General features: G+C 49.9%; 1 protein-coding gene across 1 annotated transcript in view; it reads right to left on the bottom strand.

Moving 5' to 3' along the window:
• The window catches only part of CACNA1E (calcium voltage-gated channel subunit alpha1 E), a 428883-nt gene that overhangs the window by 321044 nt on the left and 87884 nt on the right, over window positions 1-19955 (bottom strand). The window contains exon 3 of the mRNA XM_079761136.1: window positions 1377-1809. Within this exon, the coding sequence (XP_079617262.1) occupies window positions 1377-1795 (419 nt within the window). The 5' untranslated portion in view covers window positions 1796-1809. The remainder of the gene's footprint in view (window positions 1-1376; window positions 1810-19955) is intronic.

The raw sequence follows: 19955 nt of genomic DNA, 5'->3' as shown, positions 1-19955 counted from the left end.
AAAGCCAGGCGACCAGAACGGCAGAATGACCGGAACGACCTGAATGACCCATCGTTATGAGGCACACTGTGGCAGCCAACCGGCTGATCAGGGCCCCGATTGGCACCCCCCAACCTCCTGCGACCCCTCCCCCGGGCCGGCTCCACCCCTGATCGGCCGCCCCCACACCCTGATCGCCCCCACACCCCGACTGGGGGCAGGGCCAGCTGGCCAACTGCCTGCGGCCCCTCCCCCCCGGGCGGCCCAGCCCAATCAGCCCCCCTCGGGGCAGACTGGCTGGACCTCACCCTCTAGTGAGTTAATAATGTAGATAAGGTGCTTAGAATGCTGTTGGCACTTGGAGAGAGCTGGTAAGGTTTAATAGACTAACGGCGCTGGGAAATGAACAACAGGAAAAAAGGTTTGTTGAGATCTGTGTGGGTGCCCAGTGCCTCTCTGAATCCCAGGATTCCGGCACGCATCAGGGCTCAGTGAGTGGATGAATGAATGAATGAATGAATGAACTAACGCACAGACTAACACCCACAGGGAAAGACCAACAGAGACCAGCTCATCGACTCCTGTCCATCGGAACCATGTAGGTGGGTTTCACCATGACCACCATGATCAAAAAGCACCTGTTGCTAGTTTCTTTGCCCTTGATGGCATCTCACAGCTCAACAATCTAAGGCAAGAGGCGATAAACACATACAGACCACAGGACACGCAAACACGCAAAATAAACACTGGCATCCAAAGGACAAAACAAAGCCATGTGGTGTGGGATAAACCTGGGAAGATTGAGAATTAAAGGAAATATTCTCTTCCTTCAACGTATGACTCCTGGGAATAAAAACCCAAGTTCTCAACAGGCACAAGTTAGGTGAAAGGCGGCCAAAGACAGAACAGAGATCCTTTTACTCTGTACAAAACGATCAGGGGTCAAGTTACGGACATGGATCTTGGTCAGTCTTTTCCATCCACTGAAGACTGGCCCCCAAAGGGAATCATTCGCCCAAGGATGGCATTAGAAAGAGCAGGGCCAGCCGCAGCTCCAGAGGAAAGACGAGATCTAGATGACACTCATTTTGGTGGCTTCTCTGAGGTTTACAGAGCTCCCTCCAGGGAAGTCAGTGTGAAACAGACCCCTGGCCTTTCCCATGGCTCTTAGTAAACTAGGTGTGTTTTGGGGAGCAAGCTTGATTCACCCCATCTGACAGGCGTTGGCCTACAGCTGGTTGGTGAGATGGGGGCTGCACACACATCTGTCTCGATGGGCCCTTTGCCGAGGGAACCCCCCACCTGATCCCAGGCAGGGCCTTGCCCACTGCCGCTCCTCCCTGGCTGCCCAGCTGGGCCGCTCCCCGGCCCGACCCCCGCGCCCCCATAGTACTCACTCCCACTCCTTGCGCCGGGCCTGCGGGGTGCTCTGCATCTTGTGCGCCTCGTGCGCCTTGATGATGTCGCGCTGCTCGATGAGGCCCCCACGCCGCCGCTTTATCACGTCGGGGCTCACGGGGAGGAAGGGGCTGGAGCCGCCCTCCCAGCCGGTGCCCTCGCCCTCCTGCACCGGGAAGAAGTTGTCGAAGCCAGAGGCGGCGGTGTGCGGGGAGGCCGGCAGGATGCCTACTTCCTCGGAGGCGTCGGCCTCGAGCAGGGCGCACTGCTGGGGTCGCCATGCCTCCTCCTCGGGCAGAGCCAGCACGTGGCGGTGGCGGCCCGCGGACCCTGGCTCAGGGCTCCCGCCTGCAGCTGGGTAGGGGGTGGGCTCGGGCAGCCTGCGGCCTGGACTCAGTCCACGCATCTCGGGCACCATCACAGAACATTGCTCTGCGGGAGGTGGGGGAGAGGGGTGATACAGGAGAGGCGTCGGGGAGGGGAGGGGAGGGTTGGGCACAAGGGAAACAGAGAAGAGAAAAGGGTTAATGACATCGTCCTCCAGAACAAGACTCAGACATGTTCACAGGAAGCGAGCAATGATGGCTGAACCCAGGAGCATCCAGTGCACCAACCAGGCTGGCTGCCAGCGGCTGGGTACCAAGAGCTGAACACAACCGACTTGATTTCTGCCCCATAAACGTCACAGTCTAGTGCAGAAGACAGGGGCTAAAGAAATAACCAGATGCAATAGTGACAAACGTCCAGGGCGCTGCTCTCCGAGTGGAGAATGAGCACCAAAGGCTTCCCTCGCAGGGGCAAGACTTTCTCCCCAAGCCCTGGCTCCTCTGGGGAGCCCCACACCCTGCGGCCCTCACTCTCACTCTCTCCGTGCCAGGCCCTGGGCACACCAAGGTAAGCTGGATGGAGCCCACGTGCTCCTCTCGGGAGAAACAGGAAGAACGATTCTGACCACACGACATGGCATGCTATGACTGAGGTGGGCCTGAACCTACCTGAGCTCATAGGGACACCTCAGCCCGTCCGGGGGTGGTCGGGAGGGCTTGGTGGAGGAGAGGACCCCTGGGCTGGGTTTCATTAGAACTTGCCGGGTGAGGGACAGGAGAGGATGACAGGCGAAAGGAAGAGCGTGTGCCGAGAGGGTGCAGGGAACCCAAAGGATTCAGAAACAGTTCCCCCAGCAAGCCTGAGGTCGGGGGTAGTCCTCCTGGCTTGAGAGGCTCTGAACTTGCCAACTTTCAAAAATACCTGCTGACTGCCTCCCTCCCTGCCCAGAGCCCAACACCTCAATTCCCAGCCTTTTCCCGCCCACATTCCAAACCAGGCTCCGAGGGACCACACAGGGCACACACGTGCCCCTGGCTCTAAGAAGTGCCCTGTACTCTCCATACTCGGAGAAGCCTGGCATCCAGCTCACTCACCCAGTGCTTCCTGAGCACCCACTCTGCACCGGGGAGGGGAGGGCCCCTCCCAGAATGCTGTCCCCCAGCCCCTGACCCTGCCTCCCCCGGTGACGCGTCTTCCTCCATGGGGACGTGCTGGTCAGAACTGCATCCTCGGCCACTAGCGTTGGGTCAAGCGAGCCAGGGGAGGGAAGCAGAGGGTCCAGCGTGAGCTCGGTGGGGAGCAGGAACGCAGGAGAATACACAATTCGGATCCTGCAAACAGTTGGGCGGGTCCCTCGAAAGAGTGATTCATGCTCCTCACGTTGTCATTCTGTCTCAGCTGCGCTTGATGGGTTTTAAATTTATCCTCCATTCCTACGATGTTTAAATGTCTCTCCCCCACCACACACATGCACACGGCCCTCCCTCGGCTGCTCCCACTCCCTCCCAAGCTTCAGCGCCACCTGAAACTCGAGCAGTCTCCTCCCCGCCTGGCCCTCCATGGTGAAGGCTCCCGGGCCACCCTCCCGGCTCTCACCAGGCCACCGGGACCTGGGCCCGGGCCTCTGCTTCCTGGCCCATTGCACCATCTCTTTCCTTCTTGCACCCCCCTTCCCAGACACGGTGCCAATTGGAATTACATCTTGGCCAAAATTATAGCAGCAATAATATGCACTGCAGAGCTCCCGTTTCCACGGAATCAATTTTACGAATATCAAAACATGAAATTATCTCATCTTTCCTTTAAGAATTCCTGTTAAACAACCCTTCTATTATTGATATAAATGCTCATCAAGGAAATCTGTCGCCCCTACCGCCTGCCAAGCCGGCCAGTCCCCAGGTCTGGCGATCATGTGGCTGAGAGAGCACCTTCTCTCTCAGGCAATTTAGACAAGACTGAGCTAGGTATTCCCGGGAAGGACACCTGAATCTACTCTACACTTAGCCTGTCCTCACCCCCTAAATCCCGGCATTCCTTGAGTTCTTTGAGATCAGGGATTTGGTCTTATCTTTCTATATTCAGCACCTGCATTGAGTCCAACACATACTAGGCTGTTGTGGTGATCATTAGTACCAAATATTCTGGTTATCCCCCTCCTGGGCACATAGTAGGATGTACTTCCTGGCCCAGGATGGAAGGGCAGGGTCATGTGATCATTCTGGCCCCTGAGTTGGGAGTAGAGTGATGTGAGTCACTTCAAGGCTAAGCATTTCAATGCCACGAGAGCTCTCGAGACCTAGAGGTCGTCCAAGTCTTTCCCTTAAGGACCAGTTAGTAAACATCTGAGACTTTGCAGGCCGTGCCATTTCTGTTGCAACTACTCGAATTCTGCTGTTGTAGCATGAAAGCAGCCAGACAGTACGTACATGAATGTGTGGGACTATGTGCTGATAAAACTTTATTTATGAACTCAGGTGTACTTCTTTCAACTGTGTCTCTTGGGCTCCATCACTGTCCCTCCGTCTGTGCCCAGCGGGGCAGGTTCTACAGAGCACCAGGAAAAGGAGGGAATGGTGACGCACAAAACAGAGTCTGGGTTGCCCACACATCACGTGAGGAGCTTCCTGAGGGCAGAGTGGCTGCTGTGGCCCCACCCCAGCCCCTAACCCAAGGAAAGCAAGCCTGCTGCTTTGAGATACGGCCCAGGCACTTCTCCTCTAACTCTCGCTTTCCACCCACCTCTCTCCTCATTCTTTTTTGCTATATTTGGCTAATGAGCAGGGGACGGCACTTTAAATGATGGGCGGGGGGAGGTCTGAGCAGGAAAAGGGCCGAGTGACACAACAGCAATGCAGCAGCCCCATCAAACTCTTCCCATGCTTGGGGGAGCGGGGAAGGGCTCTCCTCCGCCACCCAATCCCCAGCACCCTGCACTGCCAAAGACACGTAAGCCAGGAGGGAGAGTCCCTCCTGCTCTACATCTTCTCCTCTCTCATCCTTCCACAAAGGAAGATTTTCTGTCTTTGCACCACATTTCCATATCTCTCTCTCTCTCTCTCTCTCTCTCTCTCTCTCTCTCTCTCTCTCTCTCTCTCTCTCCCTTCCCCTCTGAAATCAATAAAAGTATTTTTAAAAATAATAATAAATAAATAAAAATAAAAAGCAGCCTCTTGGGACTTCCCTCCAGAGATTCTCACGCGGTAGCTCTTGGGTCGGCGTAGGAATCTACATGTTTAACCAGCATCCGTTCCCCCTAGGAATCACATCTTGATCAACACTGTCCCCAAAGCAACATATAGTCCCGAGAGGTTGTGCTAAGCGTAAGAGGTGTCCTCTTGGGTGAATTAGGAGGTTAAAGGCCCCAGGACAGGGCCCCTCTCACCCATTTTCAGTCTAGATCATGAAGTTACCCAAAATATCCAGGATGAGTCCTTGAACACCCCCCCACACACACACACATACACACACACATCCTGCAAAGCTCTCCTCCCCTGGACTGGCGTCCGTTTTTGCCCACCCCACGTTCCTCTCTATATGTCTGTGTTGTTATGGTGACTGTTCAGGGATGGGCTAATGCCCAAAAGCAATTCGACAGGCTGGTGCATTTTGAATGCAAACCAAGAACCAAGGAAAACATTCTGCTTCAATTCAGTGGAGCGATCACTAAAACCACCAGAGTCCCTGTGGGGGTGGGAAGAGCCAGTGATCTGGTGTCAGTCATGCTGCTTGCTAATTAAGTCACCTTCGCTAAGTCACTTCTCTCTGGGTCAGTTTCCTCATCTGAACAATGAGAATATTTTACCACCTACAGAAGTCTGCAGTGAGCATCAATTAAGACAACATCTGGGAAAGAACTTGGGAGACTGTAGATGTTACTACGGAGGAAAGAGTAGAGATTGGGAGCCTACATGCTGGAGCAAAGGGATGATTCACGCCCGGACAGAATGGAGGAGGATGGTGCAAGATTTCACCATGCCACTCAGAACAGTGTGCAATTTAAAACTTATGAATGCTTTGTTTCTGGGGTTTTTTCCATTTAATATCTGTGGACTGTGGTTGAATGCAGGTAAGGGCAACCACAGAAAGCGAAACCATGGCTAAGGGGGAACTACTGGACTCGACTCTGCCTTTGAAAGGGAAAGCAACCATAGACAATACATGAACAAAGGGGTGTGGCTGTGTTTCCATAAAACTTTATTAACAAAAACAGGCAGCTAACACAAGAGCCTAGAGCTTCAGAGGTCTCCATGAGCCCTTTTCTCTCCAGCCCAGAGACAAAAAAAAACGAAAAGAGCGTGGCAGCCTGTGCAAGAGGCCTAGAAGCCAGACCTAGAAGTGGTGTCTATCACTCCCCCGCTTCCCACTGGGCAGACTCTGCCACCTGCCACCAGGTCCTGCTTAGCTGAAGGAGAGCAGAAAGGCAGCCCTCCTGCGTGCCAAGGAAGACGGAGAAAACCACACTCCAGAGTCCTAGCAATCTCCACCCCACTGTTACTGCCTGTACAATGATAGAATCACCAAAGGAAATACAGAGGAAATATTTACAAATATGTCAAATCTATTGAATATTGGCCAACCCACTGGGGTATTAATCCAATGCTAAAAAAGTTAGCCACATCATAATGTGTACAGAGATTAACAGATATATTTTATGCAAAAGAGAGGGGAGAAACCCTAAATGTTGTGGTAAACATCAGTTTGCCAAAGGATTCTGACGATTTGGAAAACAAGACCTCAGAAATGTAAAATGTTGGGTCCTAATCAATCACACAGCAGGCTGCCATCACAGACGTATCCGTCTCTACTGTCCTTCGATTCAAGACTACCCCCTCACTTACCTGCCTGTCGGCTACAAGAAAGCAGAGACCACACCTGCCTTATTCACCACTGAATCCCTACCAGCCTGTCCCCACAGGCATTCAATACACGTCTATGAAAGGAAGGGATGCAGGGAGGGGAGGCAGGGAGGGGGCAAGACACAGAGAGGAAGGAAGATGCTCAGCAGTTGCCCATACCGTAATTTTGCTACTGTCACCAATGAGGCCTCTTTAGCTTCCGCAGAAATCCTTACAACTATACTTGCGTAGGTACAAGTGGTTTTAAGGGGCTTTTGCTGGCAACTTTCACATTTGCTTAAGTGGTCACATTTACTACCCAGGACTTCCTGACTTAGAGAAGGGAAGGAAGGCTTTAGTAAGGGAGAGGATCACTGTGCAGAGATCACCAGAGGAAAGGACAAGATTCATCAATGAGCATTTCTTGAGCACCTCCATTGTGTTGGGGACGGAGCAAGTCACTGGAAACCCTTTATGGTCCCCAGAGCAAGAGTCCGGAAAGAAACTCCAGGGGTTAGGCCCAGCAGGGTGGCTTTAAAAAAAACAAAACAAAAACAAGAAAAACACAGCAGTTACTTTTTAATCTAGACCAATAATTCCTTCTACAAGAGCAGCTCGAGATTCCTTGAGCATTTGTCACTTCTCCAGGATTTGTCACTTCTCGTAGTCTCTCGACTTCCCTAAAGCACCGAGACATAAATAGACAGACAGACAGAGATAAAAAGGGGCCTGTACTTTTCCTGAGGACCTTCCAGGAAGTAGAAAACTAAGGACAGAATGGTATTCTTCAGAGAGTCTCTGGCAGAAAAAGTCACCAGGAGTCAGTAATGGTTCGAGCTGGCCTTGCGGGAACAGAGTGGAGATGCCCAGATGCCTGGCTGGCACAGAGGAGGGCTGGGGGCCAACGTCCAGGGGGCCACACGTGTTCCCCGGAAGGTGTTTGCCAGCAGCAGGCTCAGACGGCCGAATCCTCGGGGTTGCAAAACTTCTCCAAGAGCCTCTCTTCTACCAAAACGCTTCTCAAGACTCAGTCCCTGGAGCACTGGGAGCCCAGCTGGTGCCTGCTGACACCCCGCCCGCCCACGACGACCAAGAGTACTTGAGTTGACTTCCTTGGAAGTCATTTTTTAAACAGAAGTCGGTTATTGCCACAGTGGAGTTGGGGCGGGAGACAGCACTGTTTATGCAGCCAGATGGAATCTTCTCTCTGATCCTAATACCAGTGCAGCTGTCAAAGGCCCTCGCCCGGGAGCAGCCCTCACTCGGGGCTCTAAGGAAGGAACATGGTTTCCTCTGAGCGTCGGTCTGAACTGCCACCGAGAGAAACAAGTGCCAAGCCCCAAGCCTGGCATTCCAGGTCTCCACGATGTGGCTACAGCCCTCGAGGGCCTTGCATTTCAGCCCATCGTGAGCCCCTGTGGGAGTGACCGTCCCTCCAGATCCTGAGCTCTGCCCATGTCTGCCAGCGCTCGCCAATCTGCCTGGGCAGCGCCAGATGCCAGACCTGTCTCAGAACCCGGCCTTTGTCCAGCCCCCTTCTCAGCTGTGATCAGACCCGTGGGAAGTTACAAAGAAGCCTGCCAATGAGGGGAAAGAAAGATCACAGCAATGAGCTGGATACTCGGGGGCCCATGGAAATGGAAAAGGGGAGACAGGCCCCGCCAAAGCTGCTCTGGTCTCTGAAAGCTTTCAGACTCTTTCCTGCATCCCACCCCCAGGCCTGTGCGCTCTGACTGCTCGTTGTTATGCCTTTTCTCCTGGACGCTTCTTGTGTATTTTACCGCAGAATTGCTAATCGTGATATTATAATTAACCTGTTTTTTAAGCCAATGAATTCATTGAGAACAAAATACATATTTTCAGGGATAATGTGACCTGAAGGATTTTTTGATGCGATAAACATACATCGTGGTCGATGCTGGTAATTCCAGTTTTGCCACTCGGGCCAGTGTGCCCCAGAGTTGTGCAAGATGACACAGGGCACTTGTAACCTTAGACCAACAATTCGACCAAACTGAAAATGCCAGCATCCCTCCAGCAAGCTAAAAAGAAAATCGGTAGCAAGCAGTATGGTTACCTCCGCAAGATCCTTCCGTGCCCGCCCCGTGCAGTGGCTCCATCTCTGGGGTGGGTCCTGGTTGGCCTACGCCACTCAACGCAACCCCATCCCTTTGCCAGCGGTTAGTTAGGAAAGCGGGCATGACCCATGAAGGCCAATGAAGTACGAGGCAAAGCTCACTGGGCTGTGGGGGAAAGTCTCCCAACCTTTAAGGGCAACTTTTAAGGGAATTCCCTCTGGACACAGATGAGAACCTGGAAACTGTTGCCACCTTCACTGCCAACCTGAGAATGAAGCTGCCCCCTGGAGGAAAGCTGGGCCAAGACAGTCACAGGCGATGAAGATGGCACCACCAGGTCATGTCAATCTGGAAGCCACCCCAGTCCGGACCACCAGCAATCCAAGGCAGTATAGCTCCTGGTGGCTGCAGCCCCTTCATTCGAGTTAGATTCTCTGTTACTTGCACCCCAAAGCATAAGAACTGAAGGATCCCCCATAGCCACCCACACCATGATGAGAGTTAACTACTCCACAACCTGCAAACCATTGAATGGTTTTGGTCACAGCAGGGGGAACGTGCCCTCACGCTCTGCTACGTGGTTTTTGGATGTGGCTCATCTTTTATACTAGTACACAGATACTAGTCTTGCATCAAATTCTTGAGACTAGGATTCTAATTCTAAGAATCCTTGGTATAATGGAGCAATGACTCAACCCAAAATGAATCAAGTTAAATTCCACAGAGCCAGCAGGAAGGTTTCGGTGGGGAAAGGAACATTACAATTGGATTATGCGGGGAAAAACTGGTTGCAATTTAATGATTTAGTGAGCACAGTAGACACCCCCATCATCATCATCATCAGCATCAATAAATACGATCGTTAATATTAACTTTTTTATTTTATACCAAGTACTATATCCAAGGTCTTTCATACACTAGATCTTTTATGGTTTCACTGAATTCTTTTTAAAAATCTTACAAAGCAACTATTACTCACTGAGTTTTACAAAGGAAGAAACAGGGACGTCAAAGGGGGAAGTGGCTCCCCGAGGTTGGGGTCCGAGTCAGGGAGTGGAGGAGCTGCTAACCCAGGGCTGATGGACAGGGCCCTGCTGCCTGTCACCCCTGCACTGCTGGGCTCAAAAGGAGCAATGGCAATGGCAATCATAGCTTCCCCAGATTGAACACTCAGCGCCAGAAATTCATGTCTATTAGCAGAAGCAGAGTGATGGTCAGTAAGGTAAGTATTATTACTACGCTCCCTTAATAATGGAAACTTCCCCAAGGCCACGCAGCTATAAACCCTGAATCTGAACTACAGTATCTAACTGCTCACCTAATGTCTCTCTGGGCAGATGTATTTTGAAAGCAGAGGGGACCTCAAGTGGTCCTGTCCCGTGGGTGCAAGTCCGACTGTGTGTTTCAGTGACCGCATGCACATGTGTGTGTAGGGGGTAGTACGTCCATGCATGTGTGTGCCAGCTTCTCCCTGCTCCCGCCGCCGGCCTGGCGCCACGCCTTCCGGCAGGTCTGTGCAGAAGCAGAGTGATGGTCAGCACCACTTTCTAACTAAGCCCAGCACCGCCCGGGGCAGAGAATGCTCTTGGCTTGACAACAGTCCCTTGCCTCCCAGGCAGCACCATGCAGGTCATCACAGAGCAGGCACCGGGACTGCTCAGATGGGTGGGAAAGGGGGGCGGGCACCACCTCATCTCGTCATCAGCTGACTCAGCGGCTCGGCTCTGGGATGAAACAAGGAGGAAATGGGCAAACTGAGTCTTGGGATCTTTCCACCTCCTGTCCTGGGCTGGCATATATTCTCTCCTCTCTCTCTCTCTCTCTCTCTCTCTCTCTCTCTCTCTCTCTCTCTCTCTCTCTCTCTCTCTCTCTCCACCTTACACCCCCACCCTCCAGATGCCACAGCCCTGACACCACTCTCCAACTGTTGCCAAATTCCTGACTGTCTTCACCATAATCTTATACCGAAATTCCTCCATGATTAAGGCAACCTGACTATTCAATTCAAAAGTTAAAGCAATTCTTTGCTGATTTACAATCTTACATATAAGAAATGTCTCATATAGTTGCCTATGTTGGAAAACCATAATTACGTGAGACTGGGGAGCCCCAGAAGGGCTGGGCCCTGCAGTCATCACACAGTAGTCCATCCTGCTGTTTCCCATTCCCCCCATTCCCCGCACCAGGCTCCTAGTTAGAGGTGAAATACGTCATTTACATACACGAGCACCTCCTAAGGTGCTAGTGACCCAGGGAGCTGGGCTGCGCACAGCCAGGCAGTGATAACAAGAGGTGAGATAAGATGGGGGGCCTCCCCAGATTGAACACTCAGAGCAAAAGGCAAAGGCTTGTCCGTGTGTAAGAAAAACCCAGGACGCCCCTTCTATCCAACACACATTGTCCAAGCAGATTAACCTGATTTCTTCTGTATAAGAATCAGTGCCATTTTTGCTGGGACTAAATTATAGGCATATGGATGCTCTGTGGTAAGACGTCCTCCCCTGCCAATCACACAAATTATAAACATAAATTACCTGTTTTTGAGCCAAACAACCATACTAAAAGCTTCACAAGCCTTCTAGCTAATCTTCTCAATAATCTTAAAGTTTTTTAATGAACGGGCTCATTCTCATTCATCCAACCATTTATTTACACAACCCATTGATAATGAGCACCTGTCACAAGCCAAGCATTGTGCTGGGCATCCGGGTGACAAGCAGACCAGTAAACAGACTCTGACATGACCCCATGGTCAGTGTTCACATGAGAAACAGAAAAAGGGGCTTGGGGAGTCCACAGCGGGCCCTGGGGAGCTGGGGAGGCTGCCTGGAGGAGGGGTCATTGAAGCAGAGAACTGGACATTATGTCAGAGTCAGCCAGGCAGAGAGGGTGGGCGTTGGGGTGGGTTACCTTTTAAACAGTGTGGTCGGGGTAGGCCTCACTGAGAGGTGACACGTGAGCAAACTGGAGACGGGAAGGAGGGGGCAATTCAGAGAGCTGGGGAGACAAGCACGGCAGTGCAAAGCCCTCGGGGGGAGCTTGCCTCGCACGAGCCAAGAGCGGCAAGAGGACCGGAGCGGCCAGAGCAGGAGCAGCAGGACTTCACGCGGAGGGCTGCCGTGCAGGGCCTTTGCCTTTCGCTCGGAGCGAAAAGAGAAGCCATCGGAGGCTTGTAAGCAGAGTCATGACACTATCCTCCGTGGCTGGTGCTGTGCACAGACTGGCAGGGAGCAGGGGCAAAGGCCAGGCGGCCGATCAGAAGCTATTACAGCAAAAACACAGGAAGGGTGTCTGCTTCCCCTCTGGAACCCCGGGAGAGAGCGCCATCCACAGGAACTCAACCCACCGTGAGGGATAATGGAGACAGAGAGAGAGGGCCTGAGAGAGCCGTGGGCCTCCTAAAGTGACACGGGAGGATCTCTGAAGATTTCCCACCTTCAGCCCACAGCCCTGCGTACAGACCGGAGCCGGGGGTCTCGCCACAGGCCTGAACTGACTAGTGCCCCACCCCAACGTCAGGCCAGGAAAGCTCCAGGAAAGAAGGGGTAGCAGACAGATTTTTAGCTAACTATATATTTAATAATAATAAATAACAAAACAAAAAGTCCAACCATGAATTAACTAGAAAATCTCAGGCTAGACCCAAGGAAAAACATGTTGTTTTCCATTAAAGTGGCTGGTGACTCAGAAATCAAACAAGGTTCTGGAAATAATGTGAGCTATATTTTTTTAAAATATGTGTTTATTAATTTTAGAGAGAGAGAGAAAGGGATAGGGAGAGAGAGGCAGACACATTGATGAGACAGAAATATTGATCGGCTGCCTCCTGCACGCCCAACTATCAGGGATGGAGCCCGCAACCCAGGCACGTGCCCTGACCAGGAATGGAAACAACCAGCAACCCTTTGGGGCACAGGAGGACACTCAGCCAACTGAGCACGCTGGCCAGGGCTGAAGGCTACATTTTTATAACCGGAGTTCTGTGGCTGTACAAATTCAAATCTGCTTCATACTGTACCACTGAAAAGAGCACTAAGAGCCCTGACCGGTTTGGCTCAGTGGATGGAGCGTCGGCCTGCGGACTGAAGGGTCCCAGGTTTGATTCCGGTCAAGGGCATGTACGGTGGTTGCGGGCACATACCCAGTGGGGAGTGTGCAGGAGGCAGCTGATTGATGTTTCTCTCTCATCGATGTTTCTAACTCTCTATCCCTCTCCCTTTCTCTCTGTAAAAAACCAATAAAATATATTTTTAAAAACATTTTTTTAAGAAAAGAGCACTAAGATATAGCATAGAAACACAGAAGACAGGAGTCCATATTACTTATCTAGATCATCTGTACTACTCATTTTTTTGGAACAGTTAGGGCTGAAATTCAGCAATGAAGGTTTTAAATGTTCAAGGTCATGTCTTAGGACCCCAGCTGTAATTTGTGCAGTCTTAATGTGAGTTGCCATGGCAATGATTGTCTTCGCTTCATCCTAGGTAATGATATCCATTAAAATCATGATTTGATGTGCTAATTATATTTTTACCTTTTTTTCATTTTTTAAGACTATTTTTGAGAGCAGTTGTAGGTTCGGAGCAAAATTGATAGGAAGGTACAGAGAGTTCCCATATACCTCCTGCTCCTACACTGACATAGCTTCCCCCACTGTCAACATTCCCACCAGAGTGGTACCTTTGCTACAACTGATGAAACTACCCTGACACATCCTTGTCATTCAGAGTCCAGAGTTTGCATTAGGGTTTACTCTCGGCTTCTATAGGTTTGGACAAATGCATCCAGCATTACAGTATCATGCAGTGTATTTTCCCTGCCTTAAAAATCCTCTGTGCCCCACCTTGTCATCCCTCCCTTCCCCTGATTCCTCCCAACCACCCATCCCTTTTTTACTATCTCCCTCAGTTTGCCTTTTCCAGAATGCCATAAAGGTGGAACCATACAGTATGCAGCCTTCTCAGATGGGCTTCTTTCACTTAGTTACTATGCATCCAAGCCCTGCCTTGTCTTTTCATGGATTGATGGCTCATTTCCTTTTGGCTGAATAATGTCCCATTGTTTGGATGTAGCACAGTGTACCTTGTTATTCTTCACCTACTGAAGGACATCGGGCTTCCGCGTTTTGGCAATTATGAATAAAGCTGCTGGAAATCTGGGTGTGCAGGTTTTTGTACAGACACAGTTTTCAGCTCCTTTGGATAAATCCTAACAAGCGTGATTGTTGAATCAATGGTTAACGGTATGTTTATTTAATGTAAGGAACTGCCAAACTATCTTCCAAAGTGGCTGCAACATTTTGCACTCCCACCAGCAATGAATGGGAGTTCCTGTTGCTCCACATCCTCACAGGCATTTGGTGATGTCACCGTTCTGATTTTCAGCTCTTCTAATAGGTGTGTCGTGGTATCGTGTTGCTGTTTTACATTTTTCTGTTTTGAACAATAAATTCCTCGCCAATGAAAAGCATCTAGCAGGCCACCGTGTGGGAGACACTGTCCTTTGTTGACATGTAGGCTCTTCCTAAAGTAAGACATCCAAGATTTTAATGCTGAACATGAGGCCGAGGACGTTAAAGATGACCCAAGCCATCCTCCCAGTCATTGCTTGAGTCAGCTCTAAATATTCCCCGCACAGTCAGCCTCTGTTTGAACCTCCATCAACAGGAAGCTCACTGCCCCCGAGCTTTAGATAGCTCTATTAGGATAGTCTTTTGTATTCTGAGCTGAAATCGATGTGTGTCAACACAGAAATCAATGGACTGTGAGAAAAACTAATTCATTCACCTCTGCCCACTGCTAACTATCTAGAAAAAAAAAGAGGATGTAATCAGCAATAAAAACAATGAAGAGAAGCCAAAAATCAATGTGTCTCCCGTCGGAACAGGGCTCCACTGAAATAATTGGGTGTTTTCTCAACTGACTAAGAAGACTACGAGATTTTGCAGTTGCTTCTTTTCCTTCTTCCACCCTTTTTCCTTAAAAAAATAAAAATAAAAAATCCCTTTGAGCTGTCTTCCCAGTGAAAGTTAATTGTAACTTTGCTGCAGACCATCACTTTGTGAGTCCCGTTATTTTGGGAAGAGTCAACTCCCACAAATCCAAAAGAAGGGCAGGAAGGTCACAATACTGGGACAATCTTCAAGGGATTTGAGGGGTGGGGTGAGGGGACTCACTGAAGGATCAAGGTCTGAGGCAGGATAGTAAGAAGGTAGGAAAATTCCTTGGCAAGTGGAATGGGGAAACTGAGGCAGATGGGTGATTCAAACTGGCCCCATCTAGCACCCCGACTCACCTGCCTCCTTCTCCCTTGCAGGACCTTCCCCTTAAGCATTAAGGTAACGAGGTTCCAAAGAGCAAATCAAATAATCTTAGGAACAAAGTCTCAGAGACAGATTTTTGGTGAAACTAGAGATAACATCTAGGCCTCAGTTGTGTTTCAGCTCCAGGCCCAGAAGAGCAGCAAAACCAGATGAAGCAATGCCATGGCTGACATCAGGACCAGATGCAATGACCAATGACTCCCTGCCCTACCACCAACCAATCAGTAAAGACCAGGAGCCTGAAAGGACACACCTGGAGAGCTGATGAATATTCTACTGAGAGCCTCCCCTGAGATTTCCCCCAAATTCCAGCCTTTAGAAAATAGGTAAGAACCCTTAAGGCAAAGGGCCCAGTGCACTCCTGCTCTCTAGTGCTCTCACACACTCTCTCTCTAGCATGCCTGCACCTCCTTCCCCCACTCCCTTCTTTCCTCATCCATGTGTCTTTGCTTCCCTTCTCCAAGGGCCCTTCTTTTGCCTCAGTAACGTGTTTCCTGAGTCCACACAGCCCACCTGGCTCCCTTCGGCCTCTGTAACTTGCTAAAAGGCCAAGGCAGCTCTCTGAGCAGCCCACTCTGCTCTCCCCTCCGAGAGTGCTCCCGCTTTGCTAAACCAACTTCCTCTGGAGTTCTAGGCTCTGAAGTCTTTCTTTGCTGAACTCAAGAACCGAGGTCGCTCAACCAAGAGCCCACATTGCTGCTAACAGGCCCACCGAGAATCCATAGAGAAGATCCTCCCTAATATTTATGTCATCATAGTGTAGAAAGAGTTTCTGAAGTGACATTCTACCCAGCAGGACCCCCTGGAAGGGAGGAAGGGGGTTCTATTTCTCGTTGGCTCTCCACTGCTTTTTGTCCTTTGATCAAAAGAAAAGGCTGCTTTTTCAGGGTGGGCTGCAGTTTTCAAAGAGGGGCTTAGTTTGCGGGGTGGGGGGGGGATGTTGATGATGTGAACGCCCTTGGAAACTAATACTGGAGCAGGTCCTGCAGCACTCCAGACAGAATGGGAAGTTGTCACTGTGAAAGGGGACTCGGGCTGGGAGTGGGGGCGGCAGGGAGGTGCTGGTGCTCCAGGGATGGTCTCCCTCAGTGAGGCCCCAGGAGGGAGAGCGCCCCACATGCCCGGGCTCCAGCTGCTGAGAATTTCCTCCACAGAATTGAATTGCCCTCTCTGGCCCTTCTTCCCCTTCCTCTAGCCCTAGTTTTGTCACCAGCTTAATGTACTTGAACAAGCCAGTTGGCCTCTCTGGGCCTCTGTTTTCTCATCTGTAAAATGGAGATGACAGTCCTTACCTCCAGTAGCTTTATTATGAGGATTAAATAAAGTGTGAGAAAGCACTTTCTGAGCTCTACAGCTTATGGAGAAAAGTGTTATTATTAATATCTGATTTCAAGTTTTATCACATGCTTTTCCTACTTTTCATGAAGTAGGGAGGAAAAGAGTTGCTATTCCTCACACTCCAAAGATGATATGAGGAATGGGGATTAAGCTGCCCGTCCTCAGTTGAAATACCTGAGCCACTGGTCTTCATCAATGTTAACAGGGCAGCAGTTTCATTTGACAACTGACCTCAGAAAAGTCGAAGGTCAAGAGTCAGCCCACTGCAGGACTTCCATGGCCTGTGGAACCCCCCAGAAGCCTGGGGTTGAAGCAACAATGGAAAACTGAGCCTCAGAGGAGGGGCTGGTGCCCTGGGCCAAGCACCAGCTTGACAAGGCGACATTGGCACATGAGCATCAGGCTGGCTAATTGACTTGTCACAGGAGCATCTGCCTCTGCAACAGTGAGGTGGCCACCAGCTCTGGCACGGTGGCTAGGAGAGAGTCCAGGATCTCAAGGGCTGCGTTCTGTCTCGGGCCGTGGGGCAAGGGCTTTTGAGAAGGAAAGCTCCCGTGGGAACAGCCTGCAGGACAAGACAGCCAAGGGCTGATCCAGGTTGAGGCCTGTACCTGGATGCCCCAGGGCTGCAGAGCCGGCACGGAAAAGGGAGAATGAGGAGAAGAGAGAGGGAGAGATGCTGGGTCCTGAAGCTGGATTCTAGTCATCACAGATGTGGCCCATTCAGAAGCGTCTGTCACTGTCTTCCTTCTGCTAGAACCTTCCTGTGAGCTCAGTAGACTGTCACCTGATTAGGCAGGAGGCTGGGCTGCTTAGGGGTTCAGGACAGAGTCCTAATTGCTAGTTATTCCACTGAGATCTAATAAGAGGAGAGGATTTGATCATGTAAGACCTACTGGGAGCCTGAGAGGCATAGGGATGGGGCTGATGATGCTCTTGCCTCTTCAGAGACATTCTGACGGCTCCCACAGGTCCCTGCACTTTTTCACTGCAGGCTGTCAGACATGGCCCACTCCCGAAATACAAAGACTCCAGTCTCCTCCCAATTCCCAGAAGAAAAATTAATTAATGAGAAGAATTTCTCAATATTAAGATTTCTCTCCTGTAATTGGTTTTTCTTAACCTCTTGAGATCTGTTATCTCTTGTCTATTTACGGTGATTTTATCCGTTATAGCAGAAGGTATTTATTCGAGGTTAAATAGATCTGTGTCTATGCTATTCCACAAAGAGTACCGTGACGTTGCAGATGCTCGACCATCTGGACAAGTTATGAAGATGGAAATTCTACCTTTTGACTAAACGCAAAAGGAATTGTGAGGAAGGTACCTTAACTGCAGCCATAGTTACCCACCATCATCAAAGATATCAAAACAAAAATTTTTTAAAAATATATACCATCCAACAAGCCCAGCTGATGACTTGCTTCCCAGATTGCTGAGAAAAAATGAAGCAAACAGAAGATAACTTCACAAACTCCTATAACCATATCTGCCCACCTACCACACGTCGGTTGTCTTCCTGATTCTTACTCTAGATGAACCAAGCAGGCCTCTATCTGAACTCAGCCTCTCCTGCTTGACACAAGTTCTTATCTCTCTCTCCTACTCAAGAACAATGCTCCAACAATTCTCTTTCTCTTGAACATCACCAATTTTTCACTCTCTGCTGGACTATTCCCATCCGCATACACAGTATTCTCTCTCTCATTTTAGGAAAAAAATGCTTCTGTCACCACTTACTACCTCATTTCTTTACTCTCTTCTGCATTAAACTCTTCAAAAGAACTGTCCATACTCATCGTCTCCACTTCTCTCCTCCTATCCTTTCTTACACCAAATGTCTTCATGGCTTTTGTTAAGGTCACCAACGACCTCCACATTGCTAAATCCAATGATCAATTCTTTTTGTCATACTCCGTCTGCTAGCTAACTTCCAAGATGCCCCTACCTCCTGGTATTCATACCCTTGTGTAGTCTCCTCCGACACTGTGGCTGGGTTGGACCAAGAGCATCTAGATGGTATGACACTTCCAAAATTAGGCTACAAAAGACGGTGATAACCTTCTCGGGTGCTCTGTCATACTCTCTCTCTCTTTCCTTTGGATCCCTTTCTCTGGGAGAAGTTGCTGCATGTAATGAGGCCACTCAGACAGCCTACAGAAAAACTCACTTGGCTGTGAGGAACTGATGACCATCAAGAACTGCAAGAATGAGCCTGGAGCAGGATTCTCCAGCCCCAGTCAAGCCTCCAGGTGACTGCAGCCCTAGCTAACAACTACAGCTTGACTACAACCTCGCAAGAGACCTTTGGCCAGAACCACCCAGCTTAGCCACTCGCAGATTCCTGACCCTCTGTGTGTTGTTTTAAGCTACTACGTTGTGGAGGAATTCCCCTCCCTCTCCCCCCACCCCCCGCCCCCACCACATTAGATAATTAGTACACTTGACCCAGCACATTATTTGACACGGTTGATCACTCCTTCCTCCTTGAAACACTTTCTTCATCCGGCTTCCATTATACCACTCTCTCCGTTTTCCTTCTACTTCCTGGATCACCTCCCCTCAACCTCCTTGGTTGGTTCTTCTACTTCTGCCCAATTTCTTTCCATTGGAGACCCTAAGACTTGGTCCTCTCTTCCATTGGTGACCTCATCCGGTCTCAGGGCTTTAGTTACTACCATCTAGCTCTATGTCATCAACTCCCAAATTTACATCTCAGCGAGATCTCTCGCCCAAACTTCTGACTCTCCTAGTCAACTGTCTCCATGACTTCTCCACCTGGATATTTAATAGACAGCTCAAATTCAACATGCTCAAAAGTGCACTCCTAATTGTTCCCACTCAAAGCTGTTCCACATTCTTCTGAACGGATGGCAGCTCCATCCTCCTTGTAGCTCAGACTATCGCTGATTCCCATCTTCCTTATACCCTACATCCGATCATCAGTAAATCCTACTGACTGTAAATCCTTCTTCAAGTCTTTGCTGAGACACCACCTTATCAGTGTGCCTGTCCTGGCCATCCTCTTAAAAGTGCACACCGCCCCACCCCAGGCCCTCCCAGGCCTCCTCATCCTATGTTCATCCCCTCACCCCCACATAACGCTTAACATCTTTTGACACACTAGAAACTTTGTTAGTTTATTGTCTATCTTCCTTGCTAAAACTTAAACTACAAAAAGGCAGGTATCTTGTCTGTTTTATTTGCTTTACGCCCTAAGCCCTTAAGACAGTGTCTGGCATATAGTCAACACAAAAAAACAAAACAAAACTCTGTTGAATGAATGAATGAATAAATGAATAACTATTATCCATAATTATTATAAAAGCCTCACACTTTTTTTTTAACTTTCCACATTTTACAGATGACGGAACCAAGGAAAAGGGAATTAACATTTCTCGGTCTTTCTAGGTGCCAGACACTTTATATACATTATCTTATTTACTCTCCCCATGTTCCAAGACTCAAGAGAAGTTAAGTGGCTTCCAACATCACATCAGTGAGGGGAAGCCAAGTCCTGATTGGAATCCAGGCCCGAGGGTACCCCACCCTGCGTCCCACTTTTCCACCAAACACCTGCCATACCCTGGATGGGTCAGGGATCAATGGTCACCTGAGACAACTGTCTTTGGCCCACAAAACCCACCACATCATGTTCTCCTGGTTCCTTCGGGGTCC

The sequence above is a fragment of the Cnephaeus nilssonii genome (genome assembly GCF_951640355.1).
Source record: "Cnephaeus nilssonii genome assembly, chromosome: 21".
In the NCBI taxonomy this organism is placed as follows: Eukaryota; Metazoa; Chordata; class Mammalia; order Chiroptera; family Vespertilionidae; genus Cnephaeus; species Cnephaeus nilssonii.
Note: the sequence above shows the minus strand (reverse complement) of the source record. Positions and strands in the feature narration are given on the sequence as shown.